The following is a 15,693-nucleotide window of genomic DNA, read 5'->3' as shown; positions in this document are numbered from 1 at the left end:
ACACAGCTTCACTGCTGGCTCAGCAGTGTGGGCCGGGGGCGGGGTTGACAACCTCCTCTTCTCCAGGAAGCCCTCTGTGCCACCCATAAATAGGACCCTGAGAGTTATGCAGTCCTCAGGGGCATATTTTCAGGTGACACAGAGGGCTTCCCAGGGAAGGGAAAGTAGTTGAAACACAAGCACACACGCACACAAACACACAGACCAGTGCAGCATTAGTCTGGAACTCACACTGGTGCTTTGTCAGTCATGACATCAGCCTGTGTGTTTAGCTTCTCCCCATATGGAAGACATTTCACACCTATGATACTTTTAGCTGTCATTGCACATTTTTTGCTATTTTTATCTCTTACCAGAGACTGGATGAGAAAGAACAGCATGGGTGCATGAGCATTGATATTCTTTTCATTTCTCTAGTTTTTCCTGTCTCGTTATGAGAATTAGTGCATCACAATCCAAGGTGCCACAGATACATTTTCAGACCCCCTTATTACTCAAGGAAACACATCTGTTTTCCTCTTTTGTTAAGAAGCATGCAGGTTGTCTTTTTTCAAAAATTCAAATTGCTAATGCTTGAGAAGCATTTCCCATTCAGATTTCTTCCTAGTCTAAAAGCTCCTCATCCAAATGAGGCTGATGTGATGCCTGCTGGAGTCCCAGTTTCTCTTCCAGCTGGAAAGACATCAGATCTTTCCTGGTGATTATCCCAACAACTTGGTTCTGCAAATCAACAACTGTCAGGTGGCGAAGGCCCAGAGAGCGAAAGATGATGTATGCACGCTGCAGTGAGAAATGAGCTTGAACGGACACTGCTGATTTGTTTATGTATGGCTCCTGCAAGATAAAGTAAAGACATATTATTTGGGGCGGGGGGGGGCGGGGAGTATAACCCTGACACATCTGAATTCCCAAAAGAAGCCTAGGGGATGGCATAATACTATATATATTTTTATTTCAGTTGTATTTTAAAACAGTGAACAGCACACGAGGCTCTAGAAGATCAGATTGATGCCAAGCTGTTATTTCTGGAATATAACCAGATCACACAGGGTAGGGCAGCTAAGGCTAACCTCCGTTGGTGTTCAGAGATTTTGCTTGGAAATAATATTACCTTGCATTTATCAAGTCTAAGATGTTTTACAGCCAGTTTTTTGTTACACAGATATTTATGACATCCTGTAATATTCTGCAATTGAGGCTTGCAAAGGAAAACACAAAAAGCTGCTTCTAAGGAGAGGATGAAAAATGCCACCATAGTTCCCCCAGATACAAAGCGCTCTGGCTGAAGAATAATCTTAACCACAAGTATTCTAAGATTGATCATAACTAAGATTATTCACACATGGGTTGGGCTGCTCGTGTAATTAACCTTATTTTGTTATGGGTCCCTAAAGGTGTCTGTATACAGGTACATGTTGTTGTGTTCTTTGGAAAAACCACATTCAACAAGCAATATTATCTCTGTGTAGAAAAAAATAATAAGCACACTATCACCTGCAAAGAGCCGTACTTTTTGTCACAAGTGTAGCTCTGTTCAGACAGTAAGGTTGTGCTCACAACCACTGTTGGCCGTGGGAGGGCACGGGGGAAGGCAAGATCCAGCTCATCTTCCCCCCAGGCAAGCAAGGTCCACATGTGGGACGCATGGCTCATGCACCCACATGATTCACACTGTGCCCAGCAGCACAGAATTCTGGAGGCTGGGAAAATGCATCCCAACCTCTACGTGCCCCACAATGCAATGTGCGATGTGTGCGGCGCATTGGGGAAATCCATGGGCACTCTGGGCTTCTGACTATGCGTGCAGCCCAAGCACACACATGACCCTGGCGCTAGGGTTGAGGGTGCACTTGTGCCCTCTAAGCCCGGTTAAGGTTTGGGGTTTAAAGTCGGGGTAGTGGAAGTGCCGGGAACAGGAGTGATCCTGGCATTCCACACGAGTAGCCCAACTGAGGCTGGGGTGCTCTAGCCTAGGTTGGGCTGCTCGTGTGAATAGCCTTATGAGATTGTGTGTGCATGCAGGTGTCTGTACGCAGGTACATTTTGTTGTGTGGATGACTGCAGGGCATTCATCTTAAATGTGAAACTGGGTAAAGGCCCCCTCAAATACTGGATACAAACAGGAAGGATATTACTGTATGTACATTGAGCACAGTATCTAAATAACTGTATGTGTGTACAGATTTCTAAGTGCATACACAGTACACAGATTGTACAAGTGTTGAATATAATGTGTGAATAGGACTTATGCTTGCCAGGAAACTGATGTGCAGGGATGATGTCAGAGAAACTTCATATGTAAAGTGGCCTTAAGATTAGATCCAATGTGTTAGATTCCCTTGTATCCCTGAGGATTGTTGGGGTACCTTGGGAAGAAGTAGAATGGGATGCTGGGGGCTGCAGGGAGAGCAGGGAAACTGCAGAAACTGTACACAGGCAATTCAGGTTTTCAAGAGAGACTCTGAGGGGTGCAGGTGACTGTTATGGAGATGCAAGGGTGGGAAAGACTCCTTGTGAGAGGTTTGTTCCACACACACAAGTTATCATCCTACCCACTTGTCCATTTATTGGATTGTCATAGCAGAATGTTCAGTACAAGTGCACAATCCCTGAAAATGCCAATAGGCTGGTTCAACATATGAAAAAGGAGAGCACACCAGAACATATGAAAAAGGAGTGTGCTCTCCAAGAGCACACCCATCAGGACACCCTCCGTGGATGTCCTGATGCCCTTGCGGCACATCCTTTGATCACATGTGGAGGCTATTCATCAAAATGGGACCTAAACAGAACATAAGAACAGCCCTGCTGGATCAGGCCCAAGGCCCATTTAGTCCAGCATCCTGTTTCACACAGTGGCCCACCAAATGTCTCCGAGAAGCCCACAGGCAGAAGGTGAGGGCACACCCTCTCTCCTGTGGCTACTCCCCTGCAACGGGTATTGATAGACATCCTGCTTCTGAGGCTGGAGTTGGCCTATAGACCTCCAACTAGTAGCCATTGATAGACCTCTCCTCCATGAAGTTAGGAACATAGGAGCATAGGAAGCTGCCATATACTGATTTGGACCATTGGTCTTTCTAGCTCAGTATTGTTTTTACAGACTGGCAGAGGTTTCTCCAAGGTAGCAGGCAGAAATCTCTCTCAGCCTTATCTTGGAGAAGCCAGAGAGGGAACTTGAAACCTTCTTCTCTTCCCCGAGCAGCTCCATCCCCAGAGGAGAATACCTTACAGTGCTCACACTTCTAGTCTCCCATTCGTATGCAACCAGGGCAGACCCTGCTTAGCTAAGGGGACAAATCATGCTTGCTACCACAAGACCAGCTCTCCTCTCCTCTCCTCAAGTTATCCAAACCCCTCTCAATTAAGAACATATGCTCCAGCTACTTGTTTCAGTGCACCTCTTCCTTTTTCACATGTGCTGGGGCCATTATTTGAACCCGTTCATTAATTTTCAGCCAAGGAACATATCATCCCTTGGTGGCAATCATTTAAATGTCTCTAGTTATTAGGTTAGGCTAGTGTGATGAACTTCTAACAGGATTGCCCTTGATGGGAGTCCAGAGGCTTCATCTGGTATAGAATGTGCTGGCCTACCCCTAAGTGCTTTACTGAAAGCATATTATACCACTGCTCAGTCATCAGCAATGGTTCTTCATTATTTTCTAGGCACAAATCAAAGGGCCCTTTGTTACTATAAAGCCCTTAATCTCTTCGATCTAACACACTTAATAACCTGCTACCTCCTTTACGACACATCATTACCTCCACAATTGTCCAAAAGCATAATCTGGAATGGATGTTACTCTCTGTGTGTTGTGTCAGGACCTTACAGTTGCTATTTAAATGAAAAGTCGTCATTCACAGACAATACAGTGTTAATCATTGGTGTAAATGCTTGTAGTCACACATCCTGAGAGCATCTCTAGAACAGAGGTGCCTTAGCATTAACTTTCTAGTGCAAGAGGTAAGCTGTAAATGTGAAAATATATCAAAGAAAACAGGCACAAGAAAATTAGTTTCTCCACTGCTGTGTTATTGGAGGTTTGGTTACAGAAAGGGGAAAAACTCAAGAACATCGCTATACATTGAGTCTGTGCAATCCTTTAAGAGCCAAGTACTGACATTTAAATGATCTGTTCCATTAACATTGTATCTTTTTGCCAATCTGGAATGTGTTTTAATCGCAACCCCCCTTGAAATGGTTGCCTTTGTTGTATTTTCTTGTTGGCTCATTGTATCAACATCTGTTATGTTTATATAATGTGAATTAAAACTCAGGAATGCTGTTTGTACTCGGCTACTTTTGTTGAGAGTGTAGTGTCCTGGGATTGGCAGTGTTTATGTAAATCAGTGTAGCTGACACAGCCGTCATAAACACAAGAGAAAATATAACAAACACATTGTTCGTGGAAGAAATGTTTGTTTTCAGAGTTGGCTTCACTCTTACCAGATTGATGAAGAGCTGCTGATACTGAGGGTCTGTACTATAGCAACCCAACAATGTGGTCATCTGTTGCTGGTCAGGTAATTTTTCAACTCTGAGCTGCAACAGACAATATTATAGATCACCATTACTTTAGGCCATACTCTAGCAAAGGAATTAGGTTGAGTGTTTAGTAGGCCTCTGCGTGAACACAAAAGTCGGGATCGGGACTGACGCAATCTAATCCGACCCCGCAAATGTCGGTTCGGGTTCCTTTGGACCCTTCTTAATTTTGGGATCAAGATAGAACTGACAAACCTTAAAACATATTTTTAAAGTGACCTGATATATAGCAGAAAATGGTGGGGCATGGGTGTGAGAAGGAGAGGCCTGGCATTATTCTTTTTCTTTTTTTAAAAAACAGCATGAATTTATGTATATAGATTTTTAAAACTATACAATCCACACCCTCACTACCAAATGCTCTGAGGATGGCAGCAATGGTGTTGGGAGGATTGTTACTTGGCTACATTAGTCTATATGTGATTGTGCTACAGCTATGCACACATCTGTGTAGTCAATCTTTATCTCCCTGGTGAGAGTAGGAATTGGATTTTTCCAGGCATATCTTTAAGCACACTGAAGATGTTGGGGCATGTGATTATTTAGCAAAGTGCCAAGGAAGCTACCACTCCAGTTATGGAGTGCAGCGTTTAGTTGTAGCAGCTACTTAAGGAACACGCATGGAGATCACTGTAGAGTCTAGACTATATTGTTTTATTGGTGAAGTACATTTGAGATGAGATAGGAAAGACTTATCTTATCTGTCAGCTACATAATGAATAGGTAGGGAGAGAGAGAGATGTCTCCATCTTCTCTCTAGGAGGAAAGGAAGAGGACTGACTCACTACACAAAGTACCTGAGGAGTCAAAGCAGGAGTCATAGAGTAGAGGCAAGCAGGACAGGTAATGAGACTCTCACTAGCTACCTCTACTTCCAATGCCCCTAGTGGTCATTAGGATACCTGGTGCAAAAGGTCGATGCACTGGAACTCCATATCCAACAAAAAAATGGCAGAACTGCCTTGTCCAAGACTACAGTGGTCTGTGATGGCACTACTGTACTACTCCACCACTCTGAACACAACCAGAGAGAGAAACAGAAAAGAGAGCATTACCTTCTGGTAGGAAAGAAGAGGAGGACACAATGGAGAATCTTCCATAGCCTCTGTTTCAAAGATGGCTTCATTCTCCAGTAACACACAGAGTTCAAGCCTAGATTGATGGAGAAGAAACTCATCACTAGACAAAAGGACCAGTCAAAAATTATTATGCACTCCCTGTGAGCACTGGCAAAAATTCAGATTATTACTCTTATTAATATACTACTTTTCAATGAAAAGTTCTCAAAGTGGTTTACATAAAATAAGTAGAAGATGGTTTCCTGTCACCAAAGAGTTAAAAAGAAACACAAGAAAGACACCAGCAACAGCCATTGGAGAGATACTGTACTGGGACTGAATAAGGACAGTTACTTCTCCCTGCTAAAATATAAAAGGTCACTTTGAAAGGTGACATACCAGACAGCCAGAGATGAGCTCAGCTGCTGCCTGCTTATCAGTCTAGGTTCTCTCTCTCAAAGCCACTCTAAAGCGTACAACTTAAACTATAAGGAGGTAATTGCTTACTACAGGAAGATACATTCTCTGCAACAATTAACAGCTAAAAGGGACAGCTGGACTAGCGGTGTGCATGAAACCAGCTGGCCCGGTTTGGTTCAAGTCCAAACCGGACTGGGCCAGTTTGGTTTTGCCCCCCATTGAGCGCCCCCCCCACCATCTGGGCCAGTCCAGGAGTGGTGTGAACAAACATTGTTGTTGTTGTTGTTTAAATTCATGTACTCCCTCAGGGTACACCCCCCGCTCCAAGGCTGCCGGGGGGGGGGGTGTCTGTGGAGGTTCCCCCTCCTCTGCTGGCCTCTGTTATGCAGTAAATCACCCTGTTCTGGTGTTCTTCGACCCTTTCCGGGCCTTCCCTCCATCACAGTGGCAATTTTGGAGGCTGCCGCACATGCCCAATGGACCTCTGCATGGCCGGGTCATGACCAGCTGGAGGGGCTCGGTCCAGGGTTGGACCAAACAGGGGGTGGTTCAGTTTGACCCTGAACTGTCAAACTGAACCGGTTCAGTGTCGAACCGGCGTGACATCAAACCAGTTTGCATATCCATACACTGTACTACAGTCTTGTATTCTATCCAGTAATGTTTTATATTTTGTTGTTTGGACGTTTGTCCCAGTAAGGATCCTGTAGAAAGTGTGGGGGAGGAGTCAGAAATAAAAGGGAGGGGAAAGAAAGAAGCAGAAAAATGGAGTTGTTTCTGAATAAACTTAGTTAAACAATCATAAGATTTCTTTGAGTTTATGAGGGAAGCAGCTATAAAACACATAGCTTTTTAAAATGCATGACAGGAAGGAAATTCACAAGTCAGTTGTTAGGCACTTCCCTGATGGAAAGCTTCAAGAGCAGCACTACCAGATAGTTGAAGATGCAGCTCCTGATGGCATTGACTCTTAGCACCAGCAACATTACTGACCACTAGGGACACTGTGGTAGAGACAGCCAGTAAGGGTATTTATTTATTTATTTATTTATTGTCATATAAAGGTTTACTTGTGTTTTTTCAGGTGGCGGGGAGCGGGGAGTATGACTTTATCTTAATTGAAGATTTATAAAGTTTTTGGTGTCCAACATCAGGAAGTTTAACCTTGTGGTCTAAGTAAGCTCTTCCCCATATTGTCTAATCACATTTTACTTTAAGTGCCTGAGAATTCAGTAATCCAAAAACCTTCAGTTTAACATGAGAGTTATGTTGCTTTACATTTTCACTCGTGCTCTAAAAAGAATAAAAATTCTAAGTTAAGGAGCCCATCTTAACTTCCATGCCATATAAGCTGCAAAGACTTTGTACAGCCTGGCATATGATGATGGCATTAGAAATGAGGGTCCATGTACCAACACTTTGTCTTGATGCATCAGGCAGAAATTCATCAGGGGCATTTTTAGGATATGACTAGGGAAACTGCACCTGTTAAATGTCTGCCTGGATGCATCCCTCCCCAGCCCAATGTCCAAGTGAAAGACCAAGGAGATCATCCGCTGGCCCAGACATCCTGCTTCTTTGACCAATGCCAGTTGGCAATGGTGTGAAGTGGAGATGGTGAATGGCAGAATGTGAGGACTGCTAGTCTGTGTATACAACATTGAGCTTGATGGACCAATGGTCTGACATAGTATAAGTCAGGTTTATGCCAATTTTTAAAGAAGGTATTACACTGTCGTCTTCTTTCTTTTGGATGCACATATTGTATTATCTTAAAAAGTACTCCATATTCATGTACCTTCGTGTATTCATACTCCTTATTCATGTATTCAGACAACAGTTAAGCAACAACCAGTGCATCTCTGCAACCTGGTTCAATTTCAAATGGACACCATTATCAATTTTTTAAAATAGATCTCCTTACTAGGAAATAGAAGTCACTTAACAGATGTATTATATGTTGCCCTGCAGAAGACTAGACATGCAATCTAAACATAGCCTGAACAAGTTTGTATTCAGTTACTCTTTAGCTCATTCAAGTAGACTTTTAATAGGCAAACTCCATTAGTTTTGCTAAATAGAACAGCCAGGAATCAATGAAAAAATATTATTCACTCGTAAATGTGTAACAGGTTTTACAATATTTGTTCTCTAAAGAACCCTGTGAGATAGCTCATTATAACATCCATTTTACAGTTGGGAACTTAGTCATTGGCCCTCATTCCACTTGGCCATGTTAGATATCATTAATACCTGCCTTTAAAGTCCATGATGAGTTCACATTTTCAAGACATTGGCTGGATCCCAACATACAGCTCCGCTCACGTACTTCCTTTCTTGAACAGAAGGAGAGTTGAACTCACACAAGGACCCCTTCCACTCATGCAACTCTTTCACTGAAGCTACCACAAGCGGACTACTACTAAGCGGAGAACCACTGTTCAGTGTGGTTAGAGTCATCCTATTATTTTCAGCAAAATTATTAATCTGGAATGGGTAGCTAGCTAATCCACTTTGTTGCAACAGCATTTGTCAGGCTTAGTAGGTGTATAGCTGATGTATGGTTGGTCTCTGGTAGCTATTAGACAACTAAGTACCACAGACCAACCATACATCAGCTATACACCTACTAAGGCTGACAAATGCCAGATGCTTCAGACCCACTGTTTTGTTTCCACACCAGTTGGAGGTCTGTGTAAAGGCTTCTGCATATATGCTTCCTCTAAGAGCAATCTCACACAAGCTAAGCCCACTTACTCCGGAGGGACCACTGTAAGAGGAATCAGATTGGGTGGAAGCTTTGACATGGATTCTGACCAGTGGGGGATCACCCACACTGCTTGGGACATGTGAAGGAGATCTCAGAATGAGGGTGTTGCAAAAGCAATTGAAGTCTCATGTATGAAAATGGAAATGCTCCATGTGTACGAGAAAATAAGGGTTTGGAAGAATTGATCTGTCCTACTTTGCTTTCATCTTCAGGCAATGAAGGGTTTCGGAATTTCCCAAGCATGAATATGCCCCTGAATGTGATTGTTCTGGTGGGCCTGATGGTTTGAGAAAAGACAACAGAGTTGGTACCATATTATCCTTCCTGGGGAGATTATTCCAAAGTTGGAGTGCCACAGCTGAAAAGGCCTTACCCCTGGTCACTATCTATCTATCTCTGAAAGCAGAAGGGATCCAGGCAAAGTCCTCCGAGGATACTCAAGGGTCCTAAAGGTTCTAGAACCCAAGATATCTAGGGCTTTGAAACCAAAAATTGTGTTTTTAGAACAAACACTTAGTTCTCATTCAGTATGATACTACAGAACAGAAACAAGAGGTCTTGCTGATAAATTTGGTCAGATTCCAAATTTTTCAGCATTGGTTGAAGTACACACAGCAGAGAGTCATATACTGTAGGAGCTGAGCTTTGAGAAATGGAGGGCGGGGGGAACGCTGGATAATGAGAAGGGCACATGTCCACACAATTCATATACCACAAGCATGATGAAGGAAAGTTTTAAAACACCATTAATGAAAAACAAGCCAAAGCTATTAAACTTACTGGAGTCAAGAGAAAAATGAGCACCCATCATTCCACTGGGACTTGCAGAAGTCATGCTTCTGAGGCATAACAAGATCCCTCTTTGATGTTGCATATACCCTCCCTATCACATCATCACGACTGTAAAACAGCAGCACAAGCATGTTTCTTGCACCAAAATCTTTTAGTTTAATAGGAAGTTCTGGGGATCAGGCAGTGAATTGGCAAGTGTGCCTTTACACCTTATTTATTTAGAAAGGAAGAAACCCCTTAAAGAAGGACTTTCCTTTCAAATATACCCTGGCAAGGCCTTACAGCATTTTTATTTTATTGTGTCAGTTATAAAGCAGGCATTACAAAGACACACAATTAAGATAACACTCTAGTACCAAAACCTCCCACGTTAAATACTGTTCATTCCTGAGCACAATGCTGAAGCTGTCAACACATAAAATGTCTTCCCTGCCCACCGTGTGCAAACATTTCGATCTGAGGATATAAAAATATTCTACAAATTAGCAAAGTGACAGAAATGAATTGTAAAAACCCTCCCAAATAGCTACAAAATGCATGCAAAGTAGATTAAGCAATTATATCATAGATGAGATAATCAGAAGGCAGGTATCCTGTTTCATCCTGCATTTTGTCTCTGTATATTACTGTCTACACTTGACTTGACAAAAAAATGTATCCAAGAATGTGTTCTGTACAGGTTTGAGCTGCATGATTATGAATCTTGATTATAATTATCTATCCAAATGCAATTGACTCTCTGCCAGTATAATTAAAATATCAAAACACATTCAGTTTGAGAGTTAATGCTACCATGTTTGCTCAGATTCATGGTTCTTAGCATGCTCTGCAACTATGCTTTTGACTTATGAGGGTTGAATTAGCTCAAACTGGGTGCAAATGTGCATACAACAATGATAATTTATAAGGTAGTTGGAAAGCTGATCATGGGGAAAAGGCAAGGTCAGCATTCGGGTGCCCTAAATGGGAACAACAGACTCAAATTCAAAGATTTTTTTGGAAACAAGGATTATATTTATTAAAGAACAGAAGCACACAAGATTAAAGTGGTAGTTGGCAATCTCCTGGGAAACCAATGACAGAGATCCCAACTACAAGATGCTGATCCTTAACCAGAGCATGTAATTCCAATGAATGCAAACTTGAGAGGATCTTAACACAGAAGCAAAAGGAGAGAGATGGGGATGATGGACAAAGCTATAAACCTGTCCAAAGTTCTGCACAGCTGAATCACATTCATTCCAAATGCTGCTGGTCATCCTTCTTGGGGTAGAAGGAAGAAAAGGCTTTACCAGGAGTTTAGGGCTGAGGGATCTGGGCAGTTCAGAAAGCAGGTTCGCTGACTCACTTCAGAAAGACCTTGGCAGCGATGGAAGTATTAGGGAAAGGAAAGGGGCCAGGTCAGCAAGCTCTCTGGTGTGGTGGAAAGGCAGCTTTGAGGCCATTAGCCCCCAAAGACTTTGAGCTAGACCTGGGACGTGCAGAGATTCAGGGAAAGTGGGAAGGAGCACATGCACTGCACAGGCTGGCACACGTGGAATTCATGCTACTTTTTTATAGCTGCTTCCCTCACAAACACAAATCAATCTTAAACTAGCCTACCCGCACAGAGCCTCTGTGCTCCACACTCTCTTGCCCTCCCTCCTGCCCCCTCCCCTTCCCTCCTCTTCCCCTATCTCTTTCCCCCCTCCTGCCTCACACTCTCTTGCCCTCCCCCTCCCCCTCCCTCCTGCTCCCCTGTCTCTTGCCCCCTCCCCCTCCCGCCCCACACTCTCTTGCCCTCCCTCCCCTGCCCCCTCCCTCTTGCTCTCCTCTCTCTTGTCCTCCCTCCCCTTCCATTCCTCTCTTCCTCCCCCTACTGCACTGTGCCTCTTACCTCAGCGGGTGGGGAACAGGGAACCTCCTCCCAGGAGGCGAAGTCCCACCGCCCGTTTCCCTCCCACCCCGGCCTCCAACAGGAGCTGGGGCTTCACGCCGCCTCCCGTTTCCCACTCACCGGCGCCTACTCTGGCCGCCCTGCTGCTGCCACCTCTCGCTCCCACTCCCTGCAGCCAGGCCAGGCTGGGCTGCCGCTGCCTCCTTGTCCCTACCTGGGACGGCCTGACCTAGCCAGGCCATCCTGCTGCCTGGCGGCGGCCAGCCAAGCCAGCCTCCTCAGGCCATTTTGCGGCCCGCCACTACCGCCCACTGCCATTTTTTCTTACCCGCAAGTCTCGCTTTATGGTTGCAGAACTCTCGTAATGTGTCGCGAGAGTTCCACTGCCAAATTCAGAGCACGCATGCCGGCTAAGAGCATTAATTACATAGATAGATGTAACTAAGAATTTATTCAGAAACAACTCTATTTTCTCCTTCTCCTTTCGCTCCCTCTTCCTTTTTTGACTGCACCCCCCCCCCTTACTCTCTACAGGATTTCCACTGGGACAAATTTCTAAACAACAAAACATACAAGATATGGATAGAATGCAACAGCTACATGATTTGAGAGGAAAAGATCACTCTGAAGTTCACCTAGCTTTAATAATCATCATTTAATTATCAGGGCTGCTACAGCCAATGCTGCCAGAGCTGCTGATGCTCCCCCCTCACCCACCATGTTCTAGCAGCCAGTCAGGGGCCGGAGTGACAGGACTGATCACACACAGAAGCAGAGTGTGGCTGTTTAGGCAATGCACTGCTTCCTGCAGGCCCCACTCTACAGTTCCCAAGCGGCACTGGAAGAAGGCACGCAGAGCAAAACATCGTGAACCAATTCAGAATTCTTTTTTTAAAGGGAGGGGGCAGTAATCATTCACGAAAGATGCTTATAACTAGTGGCCAAAATATGATTTGAGAAGAAGGGAGTTCAAAATCACCAAGAAAAACAAAGCCTGCAGTCCTGAGCACATTTACTAGGAACTAAGACCCAGTGAATTCATTAGGGGATAATTTCAAGTAGGCTGCACATGAATTATCTGCATCATTCTTCACGGTGAAAGATATAGTGGGGCGGGTGGGGGAAGAGAACTGCACCTTTTACATAGGAAGAACATTTGAAGAACTACATCAAATAAAGTTGAACTATATCAAAAGCTTTAGAATAACTTGATAGATTAGTAGTAGAATGGATAACTGGGCAAAGAGGCACCTTTTTAATATGCTGATTCTCTTTATTTAGTAAGGGCAGATCAACTGGCCCTATCCACCCCCGGCACAGCATAACGCCAGTTACTGTTGCTGGTGTCCATCTTATGTTTCTTTTTAGATCAGGAGCCCTCTAGGGACAGAGATCCATCTTATTTATTTATTTATTATGGTATACAAATATTAGTTGTTTGTTTGTTTGTAGATCAGATTACTGGTGTAGTATAGTGGCTGAGCTGCAAATCAGGACTTCCTCAGTTTGAATCTTGCCTCTGCCATAAATTCACCAGGTGGCCTCAAGTACATCACTCCCTCTTAGCCTCAGTTACCCAGCTACAATAAGGGGGATAATAATACTTACCTTCAGGCTTCTTAACAAGATTAGATCAAAATAATACACATGAAGCACACTTTAAAAAATGCTACACAAATGCTAAGCATTCTTTAAAATTAACAAGTCACTGCAGCCAGGTGACATACAGGCCCAAGTTTGGATGTACTGGGAAACCAGGGGTCTCTTCACCTTCAGTTTCTGAAGATGCACCTCCAAACTCAGCAAACCAGAGTTAAGGGAGAAAAGGGACCTGCAGTTTCCCTCACCAAATTCCACTCTGTACCTTTGGTTGGAGTGGAGTTTCACCACCCTTAACTCCAGTTTAGTTCTGCCAGTGCTACCTTTGAACGCTGGCACTGCAGACTGGAGTTGAGGGAGGAAGCTCCTCCCTCACTCCTGCCCAATTGGCTGTGCGGGCTGTCTTTCTGTCAAGACGGAAGCCAACACAGTCAGCTCCCCTGCCTCTCTGCAGTCTCATCAACTGCGCAGAAGCTCCTCTCCCCAACATCCGAATGCGGGCAGGAGGAAGGTTTCGGAACCATGGGTCGGTCCATTGGACCTGCAGTTCCATGCTACGTCTGAACCTGGCCACAATCTATAGATAGCAGCCTCTGGATTAGCCAGTCCTAGAACAGGTTTTAGGAAACTAGCCTCTCTATTGCCTGTTGCTTTCTGTGTTGGGATTTATGTGTATATACATTGTCTTTGTTCTTGCCACGGATGTATTGTATGCATTTCTGTGTATAGGCTTGTGGTAGAGTTTAGGATGTTCATGTCAATCATCAGTTCTGTAAACCGATTTATCAGTTTGTATTTCTCACTGGATGCTTGAGACGGTTATTTTTCTGTTAGGATGATCTTTCACTCAAAGCAGGACTCTTGTTTATGCCGGTCCAAATCCCCACTGGTATGTTTCCCAGACTATGGGAAACACCTATATCGGGCAGTAGCAATATAGGAAGATGCTGAAAGGCATAATCTCATACTGTGTGGGAGGAGGCAATGATAAACCCCTCCTATATTCTACCAAAAACAACCACAGAGCTCTGTGGTCACCAGAAGTCAACACCAACTCGACAGCACACTTTACCTTTACAAGTTAAGTAATAAACCTTAGTAATTTTGTTCAACAAACTTAACAAGCTTCAGCTTCCTCTCTGTTATAGTCCGCTAGACTTCAGTACCCCCATTCAAGTTTTTACTGCTCTGGCAAGCTCAAACCCTACCTCTGGCTTTGCTCCAGCAATTGAACTCAAGGACTATACTCCAGGTCCGGTATTTATTTCTTACTTTTATGTCCCGCTCTTCCTCCAAAGAGCCCAGAGCAGTGTACCTGATTATGTTTATCCTAGGCTGAGGTATGCTAGGCTAAGTACTGGACTCAGAGTCACCCAGCGAATTGCATGGCTGAATGGGGCAGCCCAACCTCAGTTAGGCTGCACGTGTGGAGCACCAAGATCAAGTAGTGGATATGCAGCCCCAGCATATACACAATCGGGTGCCTAGAACCCCTGACTCCTGGGGGAATCCCCCAATGCACCACGCTCATCATGCAATGCATTGTGGCATTCCTGGAGGCCGGGAAAATGAGTCCAGAGATCCACACTGCTCTGTGTAGTGTGGATTGTGTGGGCTCATGGCAGCACACCAAAGAGGACATCAATGCATCATCTGCAGGAAAGGTAGGTGCATCCCTGCCTCCACCACCACCCCCGCCCACCCTCCCTGCTGCTAGTATGGTTGTGTGCACAGACTTAAAATATTTGCATTTCAGTTGCCAAATAAAATATGTATTAACTGCCCCTGTCATCTGAAATGTGAATCTGTGAAGTACACATAGGACTTTGTCCTTTCAAAGTACTGTAAAATTCACTTACTGAATTCTAACCCAACAGCATTCATTATTTACTGGTCAGACCTTGCTTCAGCTGGGAGAATACAGAAGGAGAAGACAAATAAATAAATAAATGCACAGGTGTGTTTAAGAAGTTTTCAACTGCTGTGCTTTATTCTGAAATGCAACAAAATCTCCTGAAATGGTTCTCGCTTTTTCCAAGTTGGGTTATTAAAAAAAAGAAAGAAAAGTATTTACAACCAACCAAACTAATTTTCAATTTCAGATGACTCCATCATATACTTAAGTTCTAGGACAAATATGTGATCAGTCTTTCCATACATCCTGACTTTCCCCTCATGCCCATATGATTCCAGCTTTTAACCACAGCCTGCACTTGCCTCAAAGCCTCCCAGAGGCTGCAGTTTGGCTACATATGTTTTTAATTTGCCTCTCAGACTTTTAATTCATGCATTGCATCTCTACCAGCTCATTCTGGGGAGCTCAGAACACCTGCACAGCTCTCTGTGTACAACAAAGCAAACTCTTTGCTTTATAAACAATGTAAAATAATGTTGTTGTTTGGCAAAAAAGAAAAGGGGGCAGGAAATCACACTCGGGATCCAGTGTAAGATCCGTGCCCCCAAACTCCTGCCTCAGAGTACCCTCAAAAAACCTTGTCAGAGAAAAAGCTGTATGGAAATCATTCACAGAAAATGTTTTGAGAATGGATAATACACATAACTGGCTGTATACATGCAGATACAGTATTCTCATTTAGATTATGGCATTATTCTGGCAGTTTTGTAGACT

The 15,693-nt window shown here is 43.9% G+C and overlaps 1 protein-coding gene across 1 annotated transcript in view; it reads right to left on the bottom strand.

The window, feature by feature from the left end:
- Positions 1–473: 473 nt before the first annotated feature.
- LOC128323221 (chloride channel protein C-like) overlaps positions 474–15,693 on the bottom strand; it is a 129,174-nt gene continuing 113,954 nt past the window's right edge. Inside the window, exons 14-16 of the mRNA XM_053245949.1 lie at positions 5,605–5,701; positions 4,451–4,546; positions 474–834 (exon numbers count right to left, since the gene is read on the bottom strand). Coding sequence (XP_053101924.1) covers positions 604–834; positions 4,451–4,546; positions 5,605–5,701 — 424 coding nt within the window. The 3' untranslated portion in view covers positions 474–603. The remainder of the gene's footprint in view (positions 835–4,450; positions 4,547–5,604; positions 5,702–15,693) is intronic.

The sequence above is a fragment of the Hemicordylus capensis genome, chromosome 4 (genome assembly GCF_027244095.1).
Source record: "Hemicordylus capensis ecotype Gifberg chromosome 4, rHemCap1.1.pri, whole genome shotgun sequence".
Lineage (NCBI taxonomy): Eukaryota > Metazoa > Chordata > Lepidosauria > Squamata > Cordylidae > Hemicordylus > Hemicordylus capensis.
This window is presented reverse-complemented; position numbering and strand designations above follow the sequence as displayed.